This window comes from Carassius carassius, chromosome 38 (genome assembly GCF_963082965.1).
Source record: "Carassius carassius chromosome 38, fCarCar2.1, whole genome shotgun sequence".
NCBI classification, from domain to species: Eukaryota; Metazoa; Chordata; class Actinopteri; order Cypriniformes; family Cyprinidae; genus Carassius; species Carassius carassius.
In genome coordinates, this window is record NC_081792.1 from 27,264,150 (window position 1) to 27,279,820 (window position 15,671).

A 15,671-nucleotide genomic window follows, 5' to 3' on the forward strand; every position below is an offset into this window, starting at 1 on the left:
TAGACTAGTTTGAACCAAGTCCAAATCACATAAAACCACAAACTATCTTGATTTTTCAGCAGGGAATGTGTAATTTTGTACATAAATGTGGCATGTAACATCAAAAAGTTTACGGTTAAATTTTTAGAACATGGTAGCTGGTAACACTTTCCAGCCTGGCCAGGATGGTCTACCAGGCCAATGACTATCTGATGAACCATCAATACTAACTCCAACCAACTATAAAAGCACATAAACCATGATTTTTCAGCAGGGAATATGTAACCAAAAGGATTCATTATGCAAAGTTCTCCCTCAAGGATCTGTCGGCCAGTGGGCTGGTAATTTTAGGCAAAGTCAAATCTCTTAATTTCATAAATTGATCTGAGATGTGGGTTAATGGGGCAGCGGAGGTTCATGTGTTAGCTGGAGCGTAGCGGACGAAGCGACAGGCAGCAGTTGTCTCTCAAATGGACACTTTTTATCACATTAGAAATCCGGTCAAGGCCGGTGACTGTTATTTTCCATCTTGATTAAGCAGTTATGACAGCAGAACTAAAGAGCTGTACAGGACAGAAGAAAAATGAGATGCTGGAAAAGATCAAACGGATGTCAGGAGAAGAAATGCTTTGTCAAGTTTTCTGAAAGCTTAGAGTCAATATTGACTTGCCTTGGGTTATTGATTATGACTGTTATCTCTCACGACAAAGACTTTGATCAATTGAATGTTCATATCTACCTTTGAAGCTTCATTGATAGCCAATCGACACCACTGTTATGGCACGTACTGTTTGATGCACATGAGACGAGCGATATATTGAATGCAAGCAACTTTGGTACAAATAAATTAGGACTTCATAGTGATGAATTGTCAAATAAAACATTATTAGTGCATGCATTTTCCAATGCAACACCTGACCCAGACAACAAATGCAGCTCTGCCTCTTCATTAAAAATCTAAATCGGAAATATTTGAGCTTTTACTAGGGTAGATACTAGCGTGTACAGAATCCAGTGTGATTCAGAAACAATACCTGTATAAAATTTCATTTATGTACAGTTGATTTACTTGCCAATGACGTCAATGCTATAAAGGTGCATTATGGCAAAATATGTTACATATGAATATGCAACACTAGCAACTCCATAATTGCATGCATACATCAACCAGACACCTATTTGTGCATTTTTATCTGGCCTTGAGGCATTTGTTTATATTGCGAACTAATAAAATGAGGTGTAATGTGAATTACCTGTACTTTATACTGCATTAAAGAACAACATATTTGTGCCAAGGATTGCTGATGTGCTTTTGAGCAAATCTCATTTTAAAATAGCCATTTTGTATCCTGTGAAATTAAATATAAAAGCCACCCTCTGTGATTGTTTATACGACTGCCTTGAAGAAATCTGACCTGAAGGGAAAATAAGTAGCTATCAAATACTTTGGCAAGTGTGAACTGTAAAAAATAAAAATAGCATTTGTGTGCATTTTTAGCATGTAGCTGGTTTTGAAGGCGTTTCATTAGAAATAAGCGTATCATCATTATTATTATTATATGAATTATAATTAATTCTGAAATCAGGAATTATGTACTTCAGTGCATTATGGAACAATCGTCAGACACAAGAATGATTTACAATTGGGTTTTACAGATTCTGTTGTTATTTTTTACATTTTATTTTTCAGTTCAAAGATGTTCGTATCTCATGAAAACATGTCCGGGTTATGTTTCGCCACAAAATCAAAAGAAGAAAAGTACAGGTATATCCATAAACTTTTCTTTATGTCCAAAATGAACCCTGTTTTTGGACTATTAAATATTATATATCTGTGTGTGTGTCAATGTCAAGACATTTTTTATTTATTTATTATGATTGACACTTAATTTTTATTTTTATTTTGAGGTTGAAATAGACATGTTCTTTGCATGTTTTGTGAGATTCTCCCTCATATTACAATATGCCACATGACCACAGATGCTGCTATATGAATATGTCTGGGGCTGGTCTTATTCTGTATACATAGACATGTTGACTTTTGAAACGCCTCAGTTAATAGTTACTGACAGAACTGCTCTTGATATTACATGGGAAACCATATACCTTTTAATGACTTTCCAAGTGAATGCCTTGTAATTATATTGTTCTGCCAATACTGATTGTTCAAGCAAAAATATATGGCTTAAAAATGTTATTTAGCTACATTAAACATTGAAATATTGTTATGATATATATGAAATTATGTAAGCTTCAAAAATAAACTTATATAAAGCAACAAATATATTCTGCATCCATTGTTTTTTTTTTTAAACATTGGCATACATTAAAAACACAAATATACTTTGGTAAGAGTTTTAATATATACAATATCATTCACATTCTTTAATTAACAAGTCACATTTGGTCAGACATGTTTGGAAAAAATCATAATAAATATAGGTTTATAAAAAGAATCTCATTAAAGGAGTATCTTTTAGCTCTAATGCAAAGCTTAAAACAAACTATTTTTCAATGGCTGATCATTTGTCAAAGAAATTGAGGAAACAAAGCAGGATTAGTAATCAACAATGCATATAAAATGCTTAGAAATGTTCTTGCATTATATTTTAATATAGAAACCAACGTATCATATAAATGTTAAGATGATTTGAGTCAGTTTAGTGGGAATACAACACTGGATAACCAGAAATCACAGTCCATGCATCCCTGAAGAACTATGAATCCGCTATCGTGTGCAAACATCTTCATTGCACTGTAAAGAACACAAAATAGAAAATCATTATTAAATTGGTTGATGGTTTGCACTTGAGTATTATATAACACTGGATCTCATTGACTTTTATTGTATGGACAAAGGAAAACAACGCCGACACATTTTTCCAAGAATATTAGTGTTTGATGAAGCAGAAAAAGGCATACAGGTTGGGAAAGGCACAAGAATTGGGATTTTGTTGGGGGAACTTACCCTTTAGTTAAGGCAAGTCAATTTTTCAAGCTAAAATAAAAAAGTATAACTTAGACTCTCAGGTCAGACTGTCAATGCATTTACGGCCGTGTGAAAGTCACTATCGCATCCCACACTCCAGAGGAAATGGCATCGATAAAGATGACGCCGATGGTATTTTATGGGTAAACAAGGCCTGCGGCACGTCCTGTTATTGAACTTTAAAGCAACATCTATTCAGATAGAGCAGCTGTGGTGCTTCTTTTGACTTAGTTATATTAATAGAATATTTCACAGTCACCCGATTGAGCAGACTTATGCATTTCTGACAAACCGTTTAATTCTGAGATTCATCTAATGTCAGAATACAAAAAACTGAATTCTGACGATTTAACCCTGTGCAGAAAATCAAGTGACCATTATTTATACAGCGCTTTATACAATAAAAATTGTTTTAAGGCAGCTAACAGAATCAGTCAAGCAAAGTTCATCAATTATGAGACAAATTTAGCTGTGAAGCAGCTTTAAAAAAGACAATAGCGTCATAACTCATCTCAATGTTTGTTCAGTTAGTAGCAGTGTAAAGTTTATCAATTATAAAACATGCTAAATTCATCTATAAGCAGCTCTACAGATGTCAACAGTGTCGTTATTCAGTTATTGTGCTGTCGTTTGTTTTACTTCATGCTGAAATCAAAAGTCTGGCTACATGGGAGATCATCTTTAGAAGAAGAAGAAGAAAAAAAAAAGGTACAAAGCTGTCATTGGGGCAGTACTCAAAAGGTACAAAAGCTAAAAGGTACATATTTATACCTTTATTACCCCTACATGGTACATATTAGTTAATACCTAAAATGTACATATAAGCAGAGCTGGGTAGTGAAACTGATTACATGATATCTGGATTTTTTAAAAATTAAGTACCGGTACTTGTAATTATATTATAGTGCTTTTAAATGCCCAAAATCAATATTACAATTAGTTTATGGATTACATGGTTACATATTATTCACACAATGGCAGTTAATGCTTAATGCATTAACATGCATGATGTTGATAAAGAATTGACTGTATTTTCTTTTCTTTTGTTTTTCGGTACACAATAATCCCATTCAAACCTATGTGATGCACAAGTTAGGTCAAACACTAATCGAAAAAGTAATCAGAAGCTAGTCACATATGTGCAATCCAGATTACGAACTACAATTTTCGTTTTATTACAATTTGTTCACACTTTTGAAAGAGTAGCGCCACAGAGAGAGTTTTGGACCTTTTTTTCTGAGAGTGTCTGAAGTCTACTCAAACATTTCTCTTGAGACCGTCCCGTGTCATTCAGTGACGACACTGGGTTTGGGATCTTGACGCTGTCTGTTGGGTCCTTTCCTTCCTGAGGTGGTGTAAGAAAACTTTTTTGGCCAATCTTCTCGGAGATATGCTGCTGACTGACACCATGTTTATTCTCTGGATGGACTAAATGTCTTTTGGTAGTTTTAGGGGTGTGGTATGACACAATACACCCTTCCTAAAACCAGACTTTTGACTTAGGCATGAAGTTAAACAAATGAGACCACAATAGACCAGCACAGAAAAAAAAAACATGCTAAAAATATGCCATGACACAATCTGCACAGAAAACACTGATGAAATGAATGGAAATCTCTTGCGTGACTTTTGTAATTAGAATTGTTATACAAATCTGGTAGTATCTTGTGTGCTCAAACTATTAAAAAAAAAATATATATATATATATATATTTTTTTTTTTTTTTCCAATAATTAGAAGCTACAAATTTGTTGCAATGACATATCATTAATTAAAACTAAAACAACAAAATATTTTTTTTTGTTAATTGAAATAAAATTCCGATAACTAAAATATAATAAAACAAAATATATAGAAAAGTAAACATTTTATTCCAGTTAGTTATTTCTCATTTTCTTTAAAATACTAAATTAAATAAAACTAAAACTAATAAATATATATTAATAAATAGTATATTTAAAAAAAACACAACAAAATCGCTAAAAGGTTAGCTTATATTTTCAGTTTAGTGTAAAATTATAATAGTATATCAGTGATCCTAAATAGCAGTGGAATATATATATATTTAAGAGGCTTTTGTTTCACTGTTTATGAAGACATTTATTATACAAATTACAAGAACCACTGACCAATCTATGAAGAAATGCTACATTCTTTAGTCATTTCAGCATTAAATGTTTTGTCTGAAGGACCACAAAATCTTTTCAGGACATAAGTATCTTTTTTGGTTCATATACAATTATGCTACTGGACCACCCATCTCATCAAAACCGAATCCCTACTGGCCATTTTTTATAAACCAATGTCTTTCAGAATAAAAACTACGGTTTACGGTTGAATTGCTGCAAGATGGTGATTAACAAACCACACTATGGGAGTCCTGTGCATGCAAGCCAGAAACCTGGAGGACTACATCATTTATCATGTAATGCAAGGACATTTAGACTATTTCATGTGTCCAAATACTTCTTGGAGTGACTGTATTTGTAAATAAAGGTAACGGTAATGTAAGGAATTCTCAGTTGGAACATGCAACAAAATCTATCATTTTCTTATGAATGTCTTTCTTACATGCAATCAACATAATAGAAGGTAAATGAGGACTGGGATAGTAAGCTCACATAATGACAAAAGAGCACAATAAAAGTAGTCAGTTTGACGTGTGCACTATATATGAAGTCTGTTTTGTGCACAGACTTGACCATTTACACATACAATGGTTACTAAGCTTTTATAAAGGGTGAAACCCGAAGATTTCTACTTTTAACCCTTTAAAGCTGCAGGTCTTGTTTACTCATAAATACACACTTTTCTAAGGCCTCTAAATTATCAAAAAGTTGAAAAACCTGTTGTCCATAATCTGCTACATGCTTTAAACCATTTGATTGGTAGATTATACTTTTTAGCAAAAAAAATAATTGTAAAAACATTCACCTTATGGTACTCACAAATAAATATAATAACTTATACTTTTATACTTTTTTTATTTATTTTTTAGAAAAATAATGCTATGCATGTGTATTGAATATGATCATCAGGCTTTTAAGCAGCATTTATTTGTTAATTTCGCAATTCTTAATTTTATTGCATTTCATCATATAGATCATAAACACATAAAGATCATAAAACTGAGCATTTAAATATAACACAGATATATCATTTTATGTAAGCATCTGATATACGGTTATAATTATATCACTGTTTTACATTACAAGCCATCCAAATTTCGCTATACATCGATATAACAATTTGTTTCAGGTGCTGATATTTTGTATGGCAAAAAGTAAGATGAAATTTGGATGGCTAGTAATGTAAAACAGTGAATTTCTATATTTTTATTTTTTTTAAGCTACTTTTTTTTGTTAAACTGTTCTTTTTCTCTCTTTTTTGGCAGGCTTTACAGGGTTAATCCTACTCTATTTCTTCTATTTCTCTGTAGAGGATTTATTTTTTTTGCTTTGTTTTCTAGACTGGACACACATGGCACCATGTGAACATGCTAATTTCGTTTACATCTCATCTTGAGTTCGTCAAGGAAGAGAGAGGCCAAAAGTGTCATTTCCTCCAGGATACCACCGTTAACTCCTAACCTCAGACCACGCATTACGTTAATAGCTACACGTCTGTGTAAAAACCCCCTGTAATAACTAGCAGCAAAAATAGCAGCCTAGAGAAATGCATCAGTTGGTTTTAGTGGGTTTCATTGTAATATGAGCCCTCTGTAATCTCACTCCCAGGTGCATCAATGGAAACTCGGGCGGTTAAGATAATGTTAAACCACGAGATCAGCCTCACAACAAGACTCTGTTGTATCCTACAATCACTTCACTTGTTCAAACATCCACTTACATAAGCATCTGTGCTCCAACATTGGTTCTTGTGTGCTTGCATGGATCAATGCAACCCAAATATTCTTTACTGCAGTAAAAACCAAAGTGTAATTGTCCTTGTAAAGCAACCCTACTCAATAAGAGCATTTACAATGGCCTCAAAACAAGTGCTAATGTAACAGTATGGTCACATTTCTTGAGTCAATTAAAGTAAAAACCTAAAAATCAGAGAAAAGCAGAGAAAAACCACTTGCTCTTTGATCGTAATATAATAAACACTTGTTCAGTGAGTCATTTTATACACCAAAATGTCAATGTGAGTCATTTAAAAGCTCTCAGACAGTTTCTTGCTAAGAAACTCAATTATAAAATAGTTTGTGAGTCAAATACATGTGGTAATGCCTATTTTCATATAGTCCAGTTGATTAAATAATAAAGATACTTCATTTGGATTAAATGAATAAGTTTCACATTATGTAAACACTATTTTAGAAATCTCAAACAGTAACACTAATATTATAAAATAAAGGTTCAGGCTTCAAATTCTGCATTCAGAGTTGCTGTAGAATAGCTGATAAATGCACAAAATCTTAAATCTGTATCAATGCACCAAACAAAAAACAAGAAAAAAAAAAAAAAAAAAAAAAAAAACAACTACAAATCTCTACCGGATTCATTTCTATCCAGTCCCATTAGAAATCATTGTGTACTGCACTGCTGTTCCTGTTAGTATAAAATCCCTCAGAGGAAGAATTCCTGACTGGATTGATAAACAGAACTATACTATAGTATCTGAGGTTTCACCTTACAGATGCTTCTTGTTTTACCTTTGGCTTTTCACCAGCCTGGACCTTCGCCGAGATCCCGAGAGCTTTGGTGATGTCCTCCAGAGATATGTTGTCTGCAGGAGATTTCTGGACAAAATGCAGCAGAACCTTTTCTCCACCTGAACAGGGTGACATTTTTTTTTTAATTGGGATTTCCGGGTTTTGTTTTCATGACAATTAAGATTATCGTAAGATAGAAAATATCATTAAATAGTGAAGTATTTATACATCATGGCACACCTGTTTAAACAGGAAATTAATAATTTAAGCAGAAGTTAATAAAGAAGAAAAACATAATTGTGTCCAGACGTAAATATTCTCATTACTCTGATATAGTAATGAGAGTTTAATGATAATCATCAAGAAATTAATGAGAATTGCAAACAAACCCCAAAAAACATCCGGTTGCATTCAAGTGATGAGAACATGTCTAATTTTTCTTGAAAATAATGCCACAATGCACAAAAAGTTAATGATCCTAAAATAGGCTTGATTATCTTTGTCCAAAACATGATTTCCTTGTAAAAAAAAGTCTTAGCTGAAGTAGTTGTTGTACTGCTAAACTAGTACTCTTGAATTAATACTTCACCCAAAAATTTACTGAAAATGTACTCACCCTCAAAATATACATGGGTTTGTTCCTTCATCTATACAGATTTGGTGAAATGTAGCATTGCATCATTTGCTTTCCAATGGATGCTCTGCAGTGAATGCGTGCCGTCAGAATGAGAGTTCAAACAGCTAATAAAAACATCACAATCTACATGACTCCGGTACATCAGTCCATTTGTTAACATCTTGTGATGCCAAAAGCTGTGTGTTTGTAAGAAACAAATCCAACATTAAGACGTTTTAGCTTTTTTAACCATTGCTTCCGGCCAAAATATGAGTCTATAATCCAAAATGACCCTCCCACAAGGAAAAAGTTCATCACCTGTTGTTCTCTCACATCAAATTCTACTGAATTTTCTTTTATATAATCGTTTTCGCTTGTAAAATGATGCTTAACGATTGATTTGTTTGTTACGAGTAACATGCAGATGGACTGGAGTCATGTGGATTATTGTGATGTTTTTATCAGCTGTTTGTACTCTCATTCTGATGGCACCCATTCACTGCAGAGCATCCATTGGTGAGCAAGTGATGGAATGCTACATTTCTCCAGATTTGTTCTGATTAAGAACCAAAACTCATCTCGGATGGCCTGAGGATGAGTATATTTTCTTTCTAGAGTGAACTTTTTCTATAAACCGCACACAGTGTTTACAATGAGACACAGAAACCCATCAAAACCTTATACATCGAGGAATTTTTCTGAAATGATAAAATCTCTGCTACTGGCAAATTTCTTCATAACATTGAGCAGATTTGCATGCTCCAGATTTTATATATGTGAGGTCATGTTGCCCTCTAGTGACAATAATTCAGACTGCTTAGGTTACAAGATTCAGTTTTCTATCAGTTCAGAGAAAATAAGATCATCAGTAACATACCTATCTAACAACAAGACTGAACACATACATTTCATTGAGTGTGTCTGCAGAATAATGAAAATGCATGAAAATGACAGAAACATTGTAATTTTACCTCTTGCGACGATGAGCATGCCTCCACTCTGCAGAAGATCTCCACTAAAGTTCCCTTGAATTCCTTCTGCGCTCGCCTTCAAGAAAGGGTGTAACAAATAAGGATCAATAGATTTTAAAGATGCTTTAAAATGCATGTACATCTTGAAATACGCTATTAGGCCATTATTAAAAAATGTTTACAGACAAGACATCATATTAAAGTAATTGAATCCATAAATTATCACTACACATGAATTATAATTTACAATAAATCTTTTTTTTTTTTTTTAAATGGCAGCGTGTAATGTGTTATAAATACCTTTGAGGCGATTTCTCGTACTTTCTTCCCCATAGCAGCTGGAATCACATTCATGGCATTGTACCTGAGATTGGAAACCAGAAAGATTTTTGTACATTTTGACATGCATGCATCACGGCCCATCACACAAATACAAAAATATTAAAAAACACATACATTACAAGTTTCCTCATACCTTTTAAAGCCTAAATCTCTGTAACACTGTTTTTTCTCATCAATGTAGATGTCTGAAACAAAGAGAAAGTTAAAAATTCACAGGATCAGGAAGATGGTAATGATAACTTTTATCAGTGGCAAACCCAAGGTTAGCACAGGCATGGTAATCATAGAAACAGGTCATAAAATTACAGTAAAAAACAGGAATTCAATCACCAATAAACTCAAGACTAAACCCACACAATGTGCTTAACCTGAGGTTATCACTTATTTCAGAAGAAAGAATGCAAAGCATTGCATTTTCTAATCTGGTATCTCCTGCTTTGGAGATGCATTAACAAAACCTGAATTCAGTAAGATTCGAAAAGTTGATCACCATTTGCTTCAATAGAAGCAAGAAAGCATTTAGAAATGTCTTGCAATCTGAAATATTTCACCTACATTTCATAATATTATGCCATGTTTATAACTTTTTAAAAAAAATGTAAAAAATATTTTAAACAATTAAATGTTTTGTATTTTTATACATTCCTTTTATTGACAGGTTAAATTGTTTCTATATTTAAAATAAATAAATAAATAAATAAATATAAAGTTTTTGGAGTTTCATTTTAATTAAGTTTAAATGTTTATATCTCTTAAAACAGTTTTTAAAAACATACATAAAAATAATTGTGTATTTTCATTGTTTCCTTTTATTCCCAGTTTTAAATGTTTCTATCTTTTATCAAATAGATTTTCAAAAAATCTAAAAGAAAAATTAAATCTACATATTTTCAAAGTTTGGTTCCTATACTAAAAACTGTGGATTTTTAGAAATATGCATCTCTTCTGGTTCAAAAAGGAATTTAATCCATTTCAAATTAATTTACTAGAATTTTCACTATAGTCTATATTTCAGTAACATTATTGCAAAACTAAGAAACTAGGAACAATACTAAAGATGTGTGACAAATCCTCACCTCCCTTGAAGAACCCCCCATCCATGAACTCCTTCACTCCAGTCTCTTCAGGTCCAATGCCAATCAGAGCGACACCGTTTGCTTTCAGATCCTTCTCCAGTTTACTGACCTCTGCTGACATCCACCGACAAACCTGACAACCAAACCTCCGCAAGAAGAAGAGAATAACCGTCTGCTCCTGCCACAGAGAACCAATCTCCACCATCTAAGACACAAGACATGAGACAAACAGAACAAATGTCGACAAGATATATTAAAAGTGAATGGGCTTCCATGTTTCTTAATTATTTACAGCTCATGGATGAAACGATTTACATTTTTGGAAGCCGATATTATACATGAAACTGTGACATCAGTGTCAGACTTTTTCTATTTCTCTCAAATATTGTTCACAATCTGTCTAAATCTGTGTTAGTGAGCACTTCTCCTTTGCCGAGATAATCCATTCACCTCACAGGTGTGACACATCAAGATACTGATTAGACAGCATGATTATTGTACAGGTGTGCCTTAAGCTGACCACAACAAAAGGCCATTCTAAAATCTGCAGTTTTATCACACAGCACAATGCCACAGATGTTGCAAGTTTTGAGGGCGCATGCAATTGTCATGGTGACTGCAGGAATGTCCACCAGAGTTGTTACCCATGAATTGAATGATAATGCACGGCCCCATGTTGCAAGGATTTGTACACAATTCCTGGATGCTTTTTCAATGGCCATGGACATTATTTGTTTATGGTTATAGGATTTTACCTTATGTGAAATATACCTTCAAAAAAAAAAAAAAAAAAGGCAAAGAAGGCAAATCTATTACATACAATGTTTAATATTATTACAGCAGCAGCAGGAAGCATGAAATGCTCTAAAACTTCCTGATGTACGGCTGTGTTGACCTTGGACCTCAGAAAACACAGTGGACCAACACCAGCAGATGACATGGCACCCCAAACCATCACTGACTGTGGAAACTTTACACTGGACCTCAAGCAACGTGGTTTGTGTGCCTCTCCTCTCTTCCTCCAGACTCTGGGACCCTGATATCCAAAGGAAATGCAATATTTACTTTCATCAGAGAACATAACTATGGACCACTCAGCAGCAGTCCAGTCCTTTTTGAAGCGAGACGCTTCTGACGCTGTCTGTTGTTCAAGAGTGGCTTGACACAAGGTATGCGACAGCTGAAAACCATGTCTTGCATATGTCTGTGCGTAGTGGTTCTTGAAGCACTAACTCCAGCTGCAGTCCACTCTTTGTGAGTCTCCCCCACATTTTTGAATGGGTTTTGTTTCACAATCCTCTCCAGGGTGCGGTTATCCATATTGCTTGTACACTTTTTTTCTACCACATCTTTTCCTTCCCTTCGCCTCTCTATTAATGTGCTTGGACACAGAGCTCCGTGAACAGCCAGCCTCTTTTGCAATGACCTTTTGTGTCTTGCTCTCCTTGTGCAAGGTGTCAATGGTCGTTTTTTGGACAACTGTCAAGTCAGCAGTCTTCCCCATGATTGTGTAGCCTACAGAACTAGACCGAGAGACCATTTAAAGGCTTTGCAGGTGTTTTGAGTTAATTAACTGATAAGAGTGTGGCACCAGGTGTCTTCAATATTGAACCTTTTCACAATATTCAAATTTTCTGAGATACTGAATTTGGGATTTTCCTTAGATGTCAGTTATACCGTATTTTCCGCACTATAAGGCGCACTTAAAAGCCTATAATATATAAGAGCCTATAAGAGCGATAATATACAGAAATGGTGGCATCCAACGCAGCAGCTGCGCGTACCAAAACATCTAAAGTTTGGGAGCATTTTAGCCTGGATACGGCGAATAAAAAGATTACCTGCATGGTTTGCAAAGCAGTCCTTGCGTATCACGGCAGCACCTCGGTGATGCATGAACATTTAAAGAGAAAGCACGTCGGACAGTTGAATGAAACTGAGTTTGACTCGCCTCGGTAAGATTTAAATAACATGGAAGCCAATACGTTTTGTTTTGGATGTACATTGTACATTTGTGACTCTGGATCACAAAACCAGTCTTATGTGTAATTTTTTTTTAATTGAGATTTATACATCATCTGAAAGCTGAATACGTAATCTTTCCATTGATATATTGTTGGTTATGATAGGATAATATTTGGCCGAGATACAACTATTTGCAAAATGCACTTAATATTTTTGTCTACTGTTTTATTGCTGCTAATGTGCCTGCCCCTGGTTTACAGGAAGAAAATGTTTACTTGATTTTAATTTATTTTTTCTTATAAAACAAATGTGCCTGTCCTTTATAAAAATGATAGAGTTTCTTTATTTATGCATTTATGTCTATACTGACCGAGCGCTGTGCCTAATTGGTTTTAGACAGGGCATTTTTATTTACTTTTAGTATGAATCGGCCTATCAGCAGCAAAGTCCTAGCGTCTTATAATCTGGAGCGCCTTATATATGGATCAAGTCGCTCTGTCAAAATGTTGAAATTCCCTTTAGCACAGCTCCATCTAGTGGATGCATAACGCAAACCCAGTCAAACGTTTGACTGCAGTATCTTCTATTCTATGCGCCTTATAATCCGGTGCACCCTATATATGAAAACAGTTCTAAAATAGGCCATTCATTGAAGGTGCGCCTTATAATCCGGTGCGCCTTATAGTGCCGAAAATACGGTAATCATCAAAATTAAAAGAAATAAACATTTAAAATATATCAGTCTGTGTGTAATTAATTAATATAATATACAAGTTTCACTTTTTGAATGGAATTAGTGAAATAAATCAACTTTTTTATGATATTCTAATTATATGACCAGCACCTGTATATAACATCAAGACTGAGAGCACACTGATCACAGGGGTCTTCACTTCACAAACATTAATAACATCTTAAAAGGATAGTTCACCCAAAAATCGAAATTATGTAATTAATAACTCACCCTCATGTCGTTCCAAACCCGTGAGACCTCAGTTTATCTTCGGAACACAGTTTAAGATATTTTAGATTTAGTCCGAGAGCTCTCAGTCCCTCCATTGAAGCTGTGTGTACGGTATACTGTCCATGTCCAGAAAGGTAAGAAAAACATCATCAAAAGTAGTCCATGTGACATCAGAGGGTCAGTTAGAATTTTTTGAAGCATCGAAAATACATTTTGGTCCAAAAATAGCAAAAACTACGACTTTATTCAGCATTGTCTTCTCTTCCGTGTCTGTTATGAGAGAGAGTTCAAAACAAAGCAGTTTGTGATATCCGGTTTGCGAGCGAATCATTCGATGTAACCGGATCTTTTTGAACCAGTTCACCAAATTGAACTGAATTGTTTTAAACTGTTCGCATCTCCAATACGCATTAATCCACAAATGACTTAAGCTGTTAACTTTTTTAATGTGGCTGACACCCTCTGAGTTAAAACAAACCAATATCCCGGAGTAATTCATTTACTCAAACAGTACACTGACTGAACTGCTGTGAAGAGAGAACTGAAGATGAACACCGAGCCGAGCCAGATAATGAACAAAAGACTGACTCGTTCTCAAGTCAAGAACCGTTTCTGTCAGACGCATCCGATTCGAGAACCAAGGAGCTGATGATACTGTGCATGTGTGATTCAGCATGAAACAGACCGACACACAGAGCATCTGAACCAAACTGATTTTTTCGGTGATTGATTCTGAACTGATTCTGTGCTAATTTTATGAGCCCAGGTAAACCGAAGGCTTGAATCAAGGGCAATCATAGCCAATGAGGCCATTACGTTGAGTGCAAAAGAACCGGTGAAGCGTTTTCTTCAACCGGTTTATTGAATCGAACTGTCCGAAAGAACTACTGGTGATCCGAAAACCGATGCAACCGGTTCTTGACTCGTGAACGAGGCTCAGTGTTCATCTTCAGTTCTCTCTTCACAGAAGTTCAGTCAGTGCTGTTTGAGTAAATGAATTACTCCGGTATATTGGTTTGTTTGAACTCAGAGGGAGTGTCAGCCACATTAAAAAAAGTTAACAGCTTAAGTCATGTGTGGATTAATGCGTATTGGAGATGCGAACAGTTTAAAACGATTCAGTTCGATTTGGTGAACTGGTTCAAAAAGATCCGGTTACATCTAATGATTCGTTCGCGAACCGGATATCACAAACTGCTTTGTTTTGAACTCTCACAACAGACACGGAATAGAAGACAATGCTGAATAAAGTCGTAGTTTTTGCTATTTTTGGACCAAAATGTATTTTTGATGCTTCAAAAAATTCTAACTGACCCTCTGATGTCACATGGACAACTTTGATGATGTTTTCTTACCTTTCTGGACATGGACAGTATACCGTGAAAACAGTTTCAATGGAGGGACTGAGAGCTCTCGGACTAAATCTAAAATATCTTAAACTGTGTCCCGAAGATAAACGGAGGTCTCACGGGTTTGGAGCGACATGAGGGTGAGTTATTAATGACATAATTTTGATTTTTGGGTGAACTATCCCTTTAACAGGTGCAGTGTGAGAAGAGCTCATGCAGTCAAGAGAATTAAAACAGCATTACTTTTGTTTAAAAAGTCACGTGAAACATCAGAACAGGAAGCGTTTTTTTTCTTTTTCATGAAAATACCTTAAAATAGTCATTTAAACGACTTGTTAACTTGGTATTATGTCAAATTATTTTCAAGAATAAGGTTTATTTTGTACTATTTAAGTTTAGTAATTGATTCATTCATTGACAGTTGAATATGAAAGTCACTGCACTCGCCTCGTACTTAAGAGAAACATTTCACGTAAAATATTATTACCTCTCCAGTCGTGGTGCTTTTCAGTTGGTTGGCTCCTAGGCTGGTCAGATTCACGGATGACATTTTCTTAATGTTTATTTATTGCCTTTAGGTGTGAAGCTCGTCCTTGTTTCCTTCAGCAGTTTCTGTACTTTACGCAAGCCAAGAACACAAACACGCCGCTGTTATATACACACGCCCACTTGTGTAAGACATGACGTGAGCGACACACGTATCGACCAATCACAGCGTGAAGAATTCAAACATGCGCTTGAGGGGCGGGTCATATTACATAAA

At 34.8% G+C, this 15,671-nt stretch overlaps 1 protein-coding gene across 1 annotated transcript; it reads right to left on the reverse strand.

The window, feature by feature from the left end:
* Positions 1 to 2,320: 2,320 nt before the first annotated feature.
* prxl2b (peroxiredoxin like 2B) lies at positions 2,321 to 15,582 on the reverse strand. Its single transcript, XM_059529869.1, has 7 exons — positions 15,396 to 15,582; positions 10,631 to 10,835; positions 9,688 to 9,739; positions 9,513 to 9,576; positions 9,213 to 9,288; positions 7,626 to 7,744; positions 2,321 to 2,734 (listed from the first exon to the last, which is right to left on the reverse strand). The coding sequence occupies exons 1-7, from the start codon at positions 15,456 to 15,458 to the stop codon at positions 2,708 to 2,710; spliced, it is 606 nt and encodes a 201-aa protein (XP_059385852.1). The 5' UTR covers positions 15,459 to 15,582; the 3' UTR covers positions 2,321 to 2,707.
* Positions 15,583 to 15,671: the final 89 nt, after the last annotated feature.